The sequence below is a fragment of the Petromyzon marinus genome, chromosome 1 (assembly GCF_048934315.1).
Source record: "Petromyzon marinus isolate PM22_M1 ecotype Great Lakes invasive population chromosome 1, UKy_Petmar_22M1.pri1.0, whole genome shotgun sequence".
NCBI lineage: Eukaryota > Metazoa > Chordata > Hyperoartia > Petromyzontiformes > Petromyzontidae > Petromyzon > Petromyzon marinus.
In genome coordinates this window covers 27,748,469-27,763,560 of record NC_133667.1, presented here as the reverse complement: position 1 = coordinate 27,763,560, position 15,092 = coordinate 27,748,469, and the positions used below count along the sequence as shown (strand labels likewise).

Genomic DNA, 15,092 nt, shown 5'->3' with positions numbered 1-15,092 from the left:
GGATTCATGTCTGCATTAACCACAATACCTGCACCAAAATGCGTACAGCTGTACGCCTTTTGGTGTCACCTGGTCGAGCACCAATTGGGTCGAGGCTCAAGAGAAAGCCGTCCCTTGGTGTGGACCAATAAGTTTCAAGGACAATGCATATATTATCATAGTGTGTTTTTTGTTTGCATTTTGACTGCAGGTATTGTGGTTAATGCAGACATGAATCCTTGTAAAAAGGTTTCAGTTTTGTTGCCAGAAAAAAGGAGGAAAAAAACCCTATTATTAAGAGATTCTTATTCTTGAAAAATGTTTTACCCATATGGATTACACCCCCAGATAAACACACGTGCTTTTCTGTCCTATGAAAAGACAGGGTTACGGCAATTGTAACGTGGAATTACCACCATTGGCTTAGGACTGTCAATGGAGGCGAGCATCCCACAAAGCTCCTTTCACACGGGGGGGAGATGCTTTGACGCGTTTTTACTGGTTCGCTAAGGTCGCTCTACCCACTAAGATTAGATCTATTCCCATGGCTGGCTGGCCTCCAAATGTTAAAATGCAGACCACTGTTCTAATTGAAATACCATGTTAAAACGGTGCTGTATTCAACAAAATCAAAACAGATATATATTCACTACGATAGATCATTTATTTAACCCATTCAACAAGAAATATACACCAATGGTATTGCATTCAAATGCGAACAGCTTCAAACAGATTAATTGTAAGATGATTGAGCTATAAGAAAACAATCCTTAATGCCATACGAACGTATTGGCGGTGCACCGGTAGTGTGTGGTAATAAAAAAGGCACATTTTTGCAATAATTATGTATTTTTCCTGGATCCGCAACCCCGATCTGAAGATCTTGTGGGGTGGTGGTGCGTCAAAATCAGTTCTCGCGATGTCGAAGCAGTTGGAAGACGAATGTCAGTTAAAATGTTGATTTTAGACTATTTTACGGGGGCGGGTGTGTTATTCTGCGGCGGTGTACAGCCAATACGTATATATAATAGAAAAAAAAATGAAACGAACATTTTTTAAGAACCTTAAAATCTATACAAAAAATTGTTGTAACTTTGTCTCAAAAGTGCAATATAGGAATGTATTATTTGGTATTAAGGAAAACAAAACAGCAAATCACATTTACACTTTGGTAGTAATATGACCTTTAAAAGCAATATTATTTTGGAGTATCCATTTATTGCATGATTTTGTAGTTATGTTATGCATAAATCTCGTCAAATTAAATCAAACACACCTCTCAGTGATGCACTAAGCTAAACAAATTAACAAGTTAAACATCCTTAAGCAAGTTAGGTAGTAGTTTTGATTGAAAGCTTTCGTGGCTGCAGGGATTCATATTCTTGGTTCTTTCGGTAAAGTCACGTAGAAGGCAAACAATAAAATAATAAAATAATAAAACAATAAAATTCTCACGACGTTTCGACTGCAACACAAGCAATCATCGTCAGGTGTCAAAACCACAGCAAGAAAATTTTTATTTTATTTTTTTTCTTGCTGTGGTTTTCACACCTGATGATGATTGCTTGTGTTGCAGTCGAAACGTCGTGAGAATTTTATTGTTTTATATTTTTATTATTTTATTGTTTCCCTTCTACGTGACTTTACCAAAAGAACCAAGAATAAGTTAGGTAGTCTTTAACATTAGTGATTTTGTTAAATTGTTTAAGCAGTACTCAGTCACCACACAAAATGCAACCAAAAAGGGATGTCCCTTTGAGAATCAAACTTCCACAATTATTATATTCGATTGATCATTACCTTGAAAATCATAAAGACCGATGGACATTCACACTTCTTTTAAGTGATAGTTATTTTAAAACATATTTCTCTTATATTATTGTTAGAATGGAAACTGGTATAAGAAGTTATTGTAATGGTGGACAAAGCGAGCCTAACTTCCATGTAAATATTTAATATTGAAAAGCCTTGTTTTAGGAAATATTATTCTGCTTATTTTCTGACTACAAATTAATGCAACAAAATCAAAATGTCACAACATAGCTGACGTTTAAAGTGTACCACTTGTGATATAGTGAAATTCTAAAACGGTTTTCATGACCAGCGAGTTAATCATTTTGTTATTGATGGGTAAAATGTATATCATGCGTATGCGATGAGTGAAAACTTTGTGAAATCAGAAGTTAAATTTCGATTTAAAGCTTTCGTGACTGCAATGATTCATCTTCTCTGGTTCTTTCGGCAAAGTCACGTAGAATGATAATAAAATAATAAATTGATAAAAATAAATAAAAAATAATATTATTGCGCCATTTTATTTTATCAATTAATATAATATTATTATTTTATCAATTAATATAATATTATTATTTTATCAATTAATATAATATTATTGTGTCATTTTATTTGATCAATTTATTATTTTATTATCATTCTACGTGACTTTACCGAAAGAACCAAAGAAGGTGAGATCAGAAGTTCTCGTAATGGTGGACAAAGCGGGCCTGATCGCAGCGGTTCAGCTGGCGGCAAGACTTCTCAACGGTCTTCGTGAGGCCCGGAGGGCCGCAGCTAAAAATGCCGACCGTTCCAACCTTAAAAAAACCCAAACAACGAAAAACAACAAAAACAATTACAGCAAAAACCAAAACGTCACGATCAGTATCTTTTGCATAACCTGGGCAAAATCCGATGAGCTAAGAAGCTCCCTTTCGCAGATGTCCAGTACGTGTAACACTCGTTGCAATGCATAAACATTTACTTCGGCAAACTCGTGTGCGTACTCAAAGGCGGATGAAAGCGTTTCTGTTCAGCTAATAAAACAATTCAGCTAAATAAACACATTTCTGAAGTTCAAAATTACATTTTGCGTACACCCAATAACAGTAAACAGAAGCACTTGCACCAAACGAGCATTGGATGATAACACAACCACTGTAACTCCAAACAACATTCGATTAAGCCTCCTCTGGAGACAATAACTCAATACGTTTACAACCATCATAACATTTGTTTCAGTGGAATGAAACAAAAATCACTGTGCAACGATGACATTGTACAAGCATATCCATTCGAATAACAAAACAAAGACAAACCTCTGGGTGCAGTTTCTGCAGGGAGTTGAGGAAGGGCACAAACTGCGGGCGGCCAAAGTGCGTGATGGAGCGAAGGCCCGTGAACAGACTGCGGTTGGACACCTTCTGGAAGTGACGCTCGCAGATGTACTGAAGGAAAAAGAAAGAATGACGTTGGTAAAGTTATTCATCGATTCCATCGGTGTTTTCTCGGGATGCTGCCGTGAGTGGAATGTTTAGTGTAATGGATTTGCAATGGACAAGTTTCTTGAATCCTCCTCGCTTCAAATCCACACCTCCGATTAGCACAGTCGGCGACGTATTGTGCTGAAAGAAGTTCAACATACATATACTCATCCAGCAGTAGAAATGGGTACATCAAGTCGCCAGCAAGGGAAAGTAGGCCAAATACCGCCTCGAATGGGCTCTCTTGAGCTCCCTTCAGTGGGTGTGAGCAAGCAATTTTTTGGGATGAACCTTTATATTTCATAGTCTAACATAATTAAGTGTCCATTTCTGCTTGCCGGTGTATGACATATTTGTTGTGATTCTACGACGTCTTTTTGGTTTGTGCCGTGTGCTATGCAGCATGATGCACAACTGAATTTCAGTTCCTGCACCGAATTCCAGGTCCTGGAGATGCCCCCAGGACATGGAGCGAAAATTGTGGATGTCATTCCAGATAACACGCTGTACTACCCCAAAAAAACACACTGGGAGAGCTTCATCGCACAACAGCGGAAGCCTACGAGGTGATGGAGTGCTGTTGTTCACCAGCATAGTTGTGCGCAAGTCGAATTTCTCCGCGAACTGCGTGATGTAGATATGGATGGACACCAAGTCGTTCTTGTCGTTTTCTTCCACCTCCTGGATGATGTCCGTCAACCACTCGAACTGCCTCTGGGTCCGTGTCACCCAAATGAAGTACAGCTGTTCGCCCATCACACGCGATACCAAAAACAACAATCCCTCATTTTTAATTCACCGTCACATTTCCATTTACTACGATTCTGACATTAATGAGTCAACAAACCGATGCATAAATAAAAATTGCTCACGGACACGAGAGTTCCGTGGTCTTGCATATATATGTTTTATTACTAAAGATTTTGCTTCGGCTTGAAAGTGCTCGTCACTCACCTTTCTGCAGGCAATGAGCCTGGCATTAATGGAAGACTTGTAGACGACATCCTTGAGGATGGAAGCAAACGGGGTGACGCCAATGCCCCCTCCCACCAGCACAGACACCTCAAAGTCATTCCAGTGCTGGTGGCCCTCTCCAAATGGACCGTCCAGGTATACCTGTACACGTACACAAAAAATATCGTCCGCCGTTTGGCCCCAGATGCACTCGTAATGTAAGGATGGACCAATCCAGAGATTACTGGTATGGAAGTTGAAACAATAGAGCAGATCTCTTAAATCCATCCCTGCCTCTGACTATCCAGTAATATAAAAAGGGTACTTCATAGAGAAGTGGATCAGCAGGTTGCATGTGGTGGATTGTAAAGTGTGGGTACATCCAATTTTTCTTTCAAGAAGTCTGACTAGTGTGGGGAGCGGTAGTGTAGCAGTTAGCACGCTGCACTATGAACCTGGCGACCCGGGTGCGATTCTCGCTCACTGCCAACACCAGTGACGATTATCTGAATCGGTCCGGGGCCTCCCCTATGTCGACTCAGCCTCAAATGAATACCTGGTGCGAGGTGTAAACATTGCCGCGAGGGAAACAAAGGCGGCCGGGCGTGGTGTTGGCCACCTACCCCCTCGTGTGCTGTGCCGGCCTTAATAGGTGCAGGGCTAACAGCACTTGCCCCAACAGTCTCTTACAGGCTATACGTGGAATCTTTGTCTTGAAAAATCCTATTTTCTTTGAACTTGATCATTCCACATTCATGTCGTGCTATTTATAGAATTATTAAACACATGGCTTTACAAGTTGGCATTTCAAGTGACATTCAAATGATATATGTATTTCATCAAACCTTGGAGAAGCATCCGTCACTGCTGATGCTCTTTGAAGAGTAGACTTCACGAAGGCGGGTGGTCCATGGGCCCGCAGCACGCACGTGGATGCTCAGGGTACCCTCATGGGGTGCGGACGTGAGCGTGAAAGGGTGGTACTCGCTCCGGCCCAGGGTAAGGCAGGCCACGCGCACCCACTGCCCAGACTTGTACTCAAATCCCTGCGGGCGCTTGAATTGCAGGTGTGTCACTCCTGCAAATCGAGGTCAGAAAACGTATGCGCTCGGTGACACGCCCAGGTCAGTCGCAGGCTCAGAATGACACGCACAGGTGCAAATACTGATCGTTTCGAGAGGTTACTTCAGGTCTCCAAGGTTTGTCGGGGGGAAAAAGAAAAACATCTATTACGGGGAAAAAAAATGTTTGTCAAACGAATAGCTCTTTGATGGGTTTTTTTGTTGCGGTTGTACCCCCGTTGTGTTGTTCAGTATGATGTCCCGATGTCTCACTACACGTACTGTAGTAAAACTGGGAGCTTTTTCTCATTGCGATTCAGTTTCTAAAGAAGCTCCCAAAAAGGAGTACATTTCTCAACCAAACACAGGGGATCACGAACACGTCAGCACAATTGCGTACAGCCACGCTGCGGCTTCTTGCAGTCATTATTTGGGTGCCAGATTTATGAAGCGCTGCTGTTGTATCGCCACAAAGCATATTTGTTCGATGTAACCAAGAATGTGCTTGTCAGACAGATACATTGTTTCGAAGATTGTTCAATTTCAAACCCATTTGAAGCTTTGTAACAGCCCAGGATATGGCTGGGTGACAACACTATTGTAATTTCGGGTGGGGTTTTTGGTGCTCATTGGTGTGTGACCACCATTTCACAAATATAATTAGCTAAGTTCACGTACAATAACGCAGCTAAATATGCCTGTTTTATGGGGGAAGTGTTGTTTAAAACATCGGTCTATTTCCAGAAATAAATTGTGGTCACATTCATGTTGGGTTCCTTCATCTTCATATTGCTCTACTGGCGAGAAGCTATTGGCTTCCTTGCCATGTACATATCTCAAGTATTTCAAAATACAATTGTTCATAAAAATGTCTATATTTGTTTATATCTAAATTACACACGTTTATATGTTTAACAAATGCTATTGCGTGGACAGGGTTATTATTATCATCATCATCATCAGGTATGACCCAGGATAAACAATGAGAGTATTTTACTCACAATATGAAGGTTGTCAGTTCAAATCCTAGCAGGGATTGAGCCTAACAACCCAACGTGGCTCTTAAACTAATGCCCACTTTGTGAGACGTCTATAGTGCTCATCCTTTGCATGGACTTATTCACGCTGTAATAATGTGGACAATCCACTACGAATTCAGGTCCACCAAAGGAGATGAGCTCCAGCCCGTTGCTCGTTTGAGCAGCGAGACACTGACTCCATGACGCTGTTTCATTGCGTTGCATCGATATTTGCGTAACTTCAACAGTGCTTAATAATATTTGCATGCCACACTCAGATTCCCTTCTTCGGTCCTCGTTATGCTACAATGGCATGCAAAAAAAACACCGGTTATGACTTATGCTCCGGGTTACCGGATGGCCTTCAGGGCAGTACTTGAATGTAACTTCCGTGTCCTTAAATATCACCAACAGAAACAACATCTGTACTCTAAAATTGCATGACATATGCAACGTCAACATTCTGGAAAATACTGAGTGAGAAATAAGGCCCGTGGATGAGACAACACCTGAGGGAAGAAGCTCAGCCTTGAGCACAGTGATCTCCACCTTGCGTCGGCTCAGGCTCAAGAGACGGTCGCCCAGGAATATAAGAGCTGGTGGCAGAAAGTATACGTAGAACATAGGCTTCTGGATGAGGCCAACACTGCCATGCAGAATGGTCTGTGTCGGGAAGGGCAAACAAGGAGAAATCAAATGTACAAGTGTGAGTATCAGTATTGCACACCAATGTAACAAGGTTGACATAAATTCTAAAAATAATGAAACCTGTTCCATTTATATAATCAAGACTTTATATCACAATAATAAATGACAGCCATGTGTGAATGTGTTGTTGAAGGCCTCCCCAGGCCACATGAGTCATGGGGATTGGTCACATCTTACCATGATGGTCCATGTGCTTTGGTTAAAAAAAATGGGTGTGGTGCCCGAGACAGGTTTCACATCATATACACATATACACATATTACTTGCCACTGACGGTAAGCATGGTACAGGAATCAAACTCAGGTCACCCGGTTGAAAGGGCAGCGCATATAACATTCCATAGTAGTTGCCATTGCAATTTCTGGCCTTCGACACATGAATGTAATCTCCAGCACTGGTCAGGGCTGCCAGTGGGGATGAGTGCCAATTGCTTAAATCAATGGAGACATTTAGTTTTTTACATTCGATTCAAACAAATTACATGACCACCCGGGCTCTGTAATTCGATTAATTCCATCAGCATGTTGCGTTACAATTCAAATTAATTATTGCATGCAACAAATGAGTCAATAGTTGAACGGAACAGCTTCCTACCAAAACATAGAGCAGGATGTACAGCTGGTGGGTTATCCAGAAGGCATTGAAGGTGTGACTGCGGGCAAAGCGGCTGGCGAATATGTACAGGACTGCAAGCACCGCCAGTATCAGCACACCTGTCATACCTGGCAGGGGATGAGTGATGGCACATTGATCAACACACTGATGAAAACAAGACAAAACATCCTCATTTACTTTAATACGAACATATTGTGTCACCTATGAACTAACTTACCCACGGACAAGGTACACGTAAAGACCAGCTCAAAATGTTCCTGGAAAATGTAATCACCTATTTATCCCAAAACTGAGCATATCATTCAGCAATATGCAAGTGAGCTATACAATCTTATTTGGCAGAGAATTAGTTGTTTTTCATACTGTTGAATGCAGCACGGAAATAAGTGAGTCACCATCCTGGCAAACGTACCCGGTATTGTTTGAAAAAACCACCAGTAGAACTTTTTAGGCATCTCGGACCTAAGTTTCAAGAAAGCAGCATTTGCACAGCAGTCATTGACGTGGCAAGCATAGCATCAAAAGGCACATGAAGTTAATGGAGTACAAAAAAAAAGGAATTCATGAATGAGAAAACCCACATTTGTCATTGCGAGCCTCACCCGTCATTGAAAAACACGTTTGGGAAGAGGCAGGACAGAACGCTCAGTGGCAGCACTGAGAAGTGGTACACGTTCACAACATGCCCAATGCTGTGCAGGACTAAGGAAGAGAAACGACAAAAAAATGCCATCAGATCAAATTGTGCACACTCAACAAATACCATTACCACACAATGGAACCGTTAATATACGTATTAAACTGTTTATTTAACCCGGGGCCAAACGCAAGAGGCCAGGGAGTAGTCTCATTTTGTTCGAGTAACCTGGGTCGCCAGAACGACAAAAGTAAATGGGGGTAAAGTACAACAGCAATGACGCGAATAACAAAAACAAATCTGAGGTCAACCAAACGAACTAGAAATCGGCGCAAAAAAACAACCACGTTTAAGGAGGAATCGAAAATTACTGCGCAAACATAAATCAATCTTACGTAATGTGTGATACATTTCCCGCAGCAAACGTTTGCTTGGGTAATTTACTTTGATTGATTATTTTGTGTACAATGTGACAATTATTATTTAAAATATTGGAAAGCTAAACTTTTTTTAAACATTAAAATTAGCCAAATATGCTGATAAATCACAGTGTGAAAGAAGTATATTGTCAGCCTGGGAAGTAAACAGACAAGGATTCAGGGACTCAATGAAGCTCAATATTCAGACTATATTTGCATATTGTGACTTGATACAATCCTACATCATTCAAATGAAGTGGCATGCTTCTTTGTGTTTGACACATATGCATGAGTTTGTACACTGATATTGCAAGTTAAACTGGCTATGTGAAAATTTGGGTAAAGGTGCAGCCGTGCAATGATTTGTTCATGCCACTGCCGGCAAAAGGATGACCAACTAGAGGGAGCTCTGGAGAGCCCTTTACTTTTAGCCTTCTCTTCCCTGATGGTCATACATCTTGATGGGTCACTTGTCAACGTTCTTTATCCTGACTCCAATATGAAAGTCCTGTTTAACACTGTATTGATCACGATACATTGTGGAAAAGTTGTAATATTAGACACAAAAATCGATATTTTTTTAGCCAGTCGTCGGATAGCGCTGCATGCTTCAACCAGATGTCTCCACGTATTTATTCATAATAAAGGTTTTTGGGTTAGATCGAGTTATTTATAAATGTGTCACATTTATAAATAACTCGATCCAAAGGTTTTTGGGTTAGATCGAGTTATTTATAAAATGTGTCACATTTATAAATAACTCGATCATTATGTCACATTTATAAATAACTCGATTATTATGAATAATATTGGTCGCGAAAGCCTACGTGTGTTCCACGTATTTAAATTAAAGGTGCTGATGTGGCCAGCCTCAGTAGACAGTGCACCAAGTAACCGTTTCGATGTTTGACTGAATTCCCCCAGGGCGGTCTGGTCCACATTCATATTTTCATTGATGTGATACATGACCAAGAACTACAGACAGGAACCAAAAAAGTCAGTACCAAATAACAACACCACACATACCCTGACTGCGACAGACTTTTTTTTTTTTACAAAATCATTATTTGAAAAAAAATCTTTCTAGCTGGTTAGCTGGCTGGCTGGCACGTGGGTGGTCAAGTCTGCGCGGTGGTGACATCACACCTCCCACCACCAGCCTCCTCCCCGGCTGTGTATCCCGTATGAATTCAAGGACGTGCTAGCAGTATTTCAAACATGTTTAACTGAATCTTCGAAACACCACTGATTTCACCTTTCATAGCGTCACCCCCTCCGCAAGTGTAATTTAAGCGGATGCGTGGAAGGGTCGATTTGAAATCAGTAAAACTCTTTGTCATACATTCGTAGGTTTTTTTTTTTTACCTGGTGGGCCAGGGAATGCTTAGGAGGTCCAGGAGTGCTGCTCTTACCTTTGTCTCCCTCTTTCACTCCCTTATTTATGCTTCGAATGCCCCATTTACCACGACACACCCAGTATACAAAGCAAGCACATCCACGTCTTGAAAGGTTTTGATTTCAAATCGCTTTGTTCATTCTGGTGTTCATGTGCTTTATTGATTTGATGAAGAATAAAAAATAAAAATACATCGTCGAAACTCACTGGACAGAATGACGGCGGTCATTGCGATGATTTTGTGAAATTCCACGGCCGAGTCGAAGGGTATGTAGTGGTTGAGCGCCGTCTCGCGCAGCGCCGTGATGATGTTCCGGCACATGGTGAGGAGGATGAACGAGTAGCAGAATGAAATCCCGGCCGCCGTGCCGCGCGACAGGATGATCCCCACCTCCGTCACCTGCCGGATCCCAAAGTGCTCTGCGCCAACTGCGTAATCTAAGGGTGAAAGGCAGCTGGAATCAGGAACAACGAAAGAAAATCAACGAATGAAATGAACGTTTCGCAGCTAATATCAAAGCCAAAGTGGCCCATGCCCAAATGAGCATGGGGGAGAGTGCTCATATCCAATGGTGGTCCTGAGTTAAGTGGTTGATGAAGGAGTCAATACTTTGAGGTGTTTTTTTTTTTTAAATCGCAACCTTCTGCCTCTGAGACGAGCGCTTGTTTCGCAGGTTTGAATTCTCCGTGTGTTCGTGTTGTACCACTTTGTTGTTTGGCACGATGTCCTACGTCTCGCTCCGCATGCCGGGAGCTCCTTATGAATTCAGTAGCTCAAAAGAAGCTGCCAGCACGCAGAGCTGAACTTCATTCGTCATGCCGGACAACACAAGCACTCTGCCAAAGCATCACCGTGTGATAACAGTAAAAAAACAAAGGTCAAAATGTTTCCATGCTCGATGTGCCAATGCTCGTTGCTGTTATACACCCTGAGGCCTTGGTGGAAACTTTACATTTCAATCATGGAAGCAAGCGTTTAAATGTTCAAATCGTCATTCACCATCATTGGCCAACACTTTCAATCCACTGCTGGATGAAGGCCTCCCAAGCCATCACCACCACCTCATACAGCCCTGCAATGTAACAATTCACCGAACGCCTGCACGCACGAGCCGGCTTCATCGCTCCATCTCGGCGGCAAGCATCCATATGCCTCCGGCCATCGATCTTTCGCCAACATTTTTTTTATATTCTCCTGTAAAAAAAAAAAAGCGGGGTGGGGGGTAGTTGTTGAATCTCTTTTGAATTGATCTCGAATGCCAATGTAACTTACAGTAGGCGCGCTCGGCCATGACGCCAGCCATGATTCCGTAGAAGATGGCCATGCAGAAGATGTGGCGGCGGTAGTTTTCCACGTAGCGCTTGACGGCCTGCATCGACTGCCCCAGCTTGCTTCGATTGTAGCGTTGACGCCGGGCTTCAGTAAACAAGCGGCCTCGCGGGCTGTTTGTCCTGTAACAGGGAAACGGCGGGGGGGGGGGGGTAAAATTATTTATTCGCAAAGGCCGACAAAGTATTTCTTCCGGAGGCAAATGGTTATTAATGTTGCTCTCCAATGCATGCTCGGGTTGCACCGCACCTTACGCAGGAAGCTACTTCATTCAGTTCCTGAAATTCCCAGAATGTGGAGCAAAACGTCAGATGTCGTGCCAAACACAACCAAACGACACGTCGGAGGCCTGTACAGAACAACTGTAATAAACCCAAGTACGAGTAGGTCTTAATTGTATTATATCCTTAAGAATGAGGGCATCAGTTTCACTCACTGTCTGTGCGAAGACTCTGCGGGATTCTCATCTTGTTTATCAGCGACTCTCCCAGCATTAGAACTGACGGGTTAACATGCACGCAGACACACAAATAAAGCACATTTTGCATATGAAGCATATATGCATTTCCTATATGTGTATTTCATATACAGCACTTGGGGATGACATAACTGAACTAATACCATAACAAGACTTATTTATTTTATCAGGAGCGAAAAGGGCAAGCTACACTTAAACTATTAACAGTGTATCCCTGATTTAAAGCTTTCGTGACTGCAGGGATTCCTATTCTTGGTTCTTTCGGTAAAGTCACGTAGAAAGGAAACAATAAAATAATAAAAATATAAAACAATAAAATTCTCACGACGTTTCGACTGCAACACAAGCAATCATCGTCAGGTGTCAAAACCACAGCAAGAAAATATGTTTTTTTAATTTTTAACCTTTTCTTGCTGTGGTTTTCACACCTGATGATGATTGATTGTGTTGCAGTCGAAACGTCGTGAGCATTTTATTGTTTTATATTTTTATTATTTTATTGTTTCCTTTCTACGTGACTTTACTAAAAGAACCAAGAATATAGTGTATCCCTGCTTGTATGAGAATTGGACAGTGTTTGCAATCTTTATCAGCCTTCAACTAGCAGTGGAAACTCAGATATTTGCATGGCAGAAGCCAGTCTTACCAAATTGGTACTGATTTAATGACACTGATGAGATGGTGCACTCAGTTGACCACCAGCTGTAAATTGAGTTAGCAACTTTGTAAATCGTGAGTTGAGTGTTTTTTTTTACAGTGCCACCTGGCCTGATATTTAGATAATATGAAAAAAAAGTCAATTATTTGCATAACTTTAGAGTGAATGACTCCTTTCAGTGTAAGGATTTTGTTGTTCAACAAGTCACTTTGTTCGGTGTCTGCTGTTGTTTCCTCCGTATGCAAAAAGATTAAACGTCTGGTGGGGTCTGGCCGCCTGTGTTTCTGCAAAGCACTCCGGCATATCATGTGTGTGTTCCAAGAGCAATTCAAGCGAATAAACACTGTTGTTTTTGGCAAGTGCCCGGCAGTCACACGCTACCGGTTTGTATACTTTTCCGAAATCTACACTCATCCAAGTAGACGTTTCCGCACCGGTGCGCCCTTCTGGGTTTTTAACTACTTTCTTTTCCAGTTTCCCTTTTTCACCGCATTTAAAAGCCCCCCCCCCCCCCACCACCCTTAACTTCGACACTGTAACAACTATGCAAAGCACCGAACGGTTTTAGAAACGATGTTAATGGATCCATGGTAAGTAAAGGGCGGGGGGACGGGGGGGGCACACTGGATGTGCAGGCCTAAATGCACGCACAAGCGGCTCTGCGGGAGGGAGCGCGGTTCCTCGAGAAGTCAAGTGCCGTGACGGCATTTATTAACGCGTGTGACCTCGCGATTTACCCATCGTGCGATTTGCGATGGTGGATGAAGGAGATGGTGTGCTCGATTCTCTTGGTCTTTGGCAAGTGCATCCCTGTAAACAATGCAAGCAAATCTGGGTGAACACAGGAGCCCATGCAACATGAAGCATATGTGGCATTGTTTTAACACCTGGTTATCGTGTTGAAACATTTGTGTACTATACATAGGTGCGTACAGATATATGTGTAGGCCATTTCTTAGCAACATTTACAATAAATATATGACACCCTAATGAATTTTTATTGAAAATGCATTCTCAGTTTACCTGTTATATATCTTGTATATATAATCAGTATGCTCTATTTTCAAAATGGCAGCAAATTCACTATTGAATTCTATATTTGCATATTTCCAATATGCAGCACAATTGTAGGTTTTATATTCGTTCCAATGATACATAATAGTGCGATGCGAATGAAGTTCAACACACACACACATATTTTTTTGTTGAAAAATGGAACAAAAAAAAACCCAACGTGCTTTCTTAATGCTTAAGTGATCGTATGCTATTCCACTTCTCCCCCAGAGTGCACCCTGACTGAGTGGCGGGTGGGGGCTTCGCAGCGGCGCTCTGTACCAGCGACGTGAATTTGCAGGTTGCTGGCATCATGGTAGTGCTCATTCAAGAGCTTGTGCAGGTCTTCCCAGGTGAATTCTGTTTTGCCGTTGAGGCCGTACTCGCTGCACACCGAGTCCATGATGCTGTCCTCCTCCTCCTTTGGCAAACTGTAATCGGACAACTCCAGAAACGACCTACGTTACCAGCCCGTAGACAAAGGAAAGAAAAAAAAAAGCGTGAGAAAGTTAGCATTCGTGCTCGTTGTAAATGGAGAAACTAGGCTCATTACTATTGAGGTGAGTTAAGAAAAAGAGAGTATATGTGTCTCATTTGGATGCATGCGCGCGCACACACGCATACTCTGGCTTACGAACCTAAGCATAGATTCAAATTCTTCCTTCGTCATGAAGCCAGTTTGGCTGACTTCGTACATACGGAACATCAGCTTAGATTTGGCCTCAGCAGTTCCTGGTCACAGGAAGAGACAAGTTATATGTTTGTATGCAAACACAATTGGTAAGCAGTGATTATAAAGTTGAATGGTCAACACTCTGATGTGCTTTGAGGTTGCAGCATATGTTGCATGATGTCTCACATTTAGCTCCACACTCTGGGAGCTTCTTCAGAAACTCACAGTGAGTGGGAGCGCAAAACGTACGACATCATTCAAAGCAATGCAGTACAACCTAAAACACACACACAAACAAACACACACAAACACAAACATCAGAGAGCTATAGAGCACAACGACGTGAACTGACACAAAATTCACTGTCGATGCCGTTTATCGATTTCACTGCACTTAAAAAAAAAAATTGTAACCTCAGTTTCAAGGTATTACCTTTGATGAAGACTAGCAGCACGCTTAGCAGCTCGCTGAAGCACAGGTAGCCATTCTTGTCTCCATCCGCCAGACGGAACATGTGTTGCAGGAAAGTAGAGTCGGGTTTAAGGCCTAACAAGTCCCCGAGCTCACTGGGGGACAGCTCACACTTCACTGGTGACTCGTTCACCTGCTCATCGCTCACATCCAGCTCATCTTGTGGTCCAAATGATTCAATCTGCAAAACCTGCCACATCCAATACAATGATTTGCTGGGGATCTCTCTGTAGGTGTGGATATCGATATTCTATGAAATATCTCCTGTGACATATATAGGACAATTGCAACATATTGCACAAGCTAAACAAGATCTGGTTTATTTGGTGCATTTTATTAATTGCATATTTCATTTCGATGGTAAAATATGTGATAAAAAAT

General features: G+C 42.0%; 1 protein-coding gene across 2 annotated transcripts in view; it reads right to left on the bottom strand.

The window, feature by feature from the left end:
- Nucleotides 1-624: 624 nt before the first annotated feature.
- The window catches only part of LOC116939211 (dual oxidase 1-like), a 40,697-nt gene continuing 26,229 nt past the window's right edge, over nucleotides 625-15,092 (bottom strand). For both annotated transcript variants that reach the window (XM_032947354.2, XM_076066501.1), the window contains 16 exons: nucleotides 14,673-14,901; nucleotides 14,206-14,299; nucleotides 13,850-14,025; nucleotides 13,252-13,324; nucleotides 11,815-11,877; nucleotides 11,322-11,500; nucleotides 10,256-10,486; nucleotides 8,199-8,298; nucleotides 8,009-8,058; nucleotides 7,576-7,703; nucleotides 6,783-6,936; nucleotides 5,039-5,271; nucleotides 4,194-4,355; nucleotides 3,828-3,983; nucleotides 3,075-3,203; nucleotides 625-2,573 (listed from right to left, as the gene is read on the bottom strand). In XM_032947354.2, coding sequence (XP_032803245.2) covers nucleotides 2,451-2,573; nucleotides 3,075-3,203; nucleotides 3,828-3,983; nucleotides 4,194-4,355; nucleotides 5,039-5,271; nucleotides 6,783-6,936; nucleotides 7,576-7,703; nucleotides 8,009-8,058; nucleotides 8,199-8,298; nucleotides 10,256-10,486; nucleotides 11,322-11,500; nucleotides 11,815-11,877; nucleotides 13,252-13,324; nucleotides 13,850-14,025; nucleotides 14,206-14,299; nucleotides 14,673-14,901 — 2,280 coding nt within the window. In that variant the 3' untranslated portion in view covers nucleotides 625-2,450. The remainder of the gene's footprint in view (nucleotides 2,574-3,074; nucleotides 3,204-3,827; nucleotides 3,984-4,193; nucleotides 4,356-5,038; nucleotides 5,272-6,782; nucleotides 6,937-7,575; nucleotides 7,704-8,008; nucleotides 8,059-8,198; nucleotides 8,299-10,255; nucleotides 10,487-11,321; nucleotides 11,501-11,814; nucleotides 11,878-13,251; nucleotides 13,325-13,849; nucleotides 14,026-14,205; nucleotides 14,300-14,672; nucleotides 14,902-15,092) is intronic.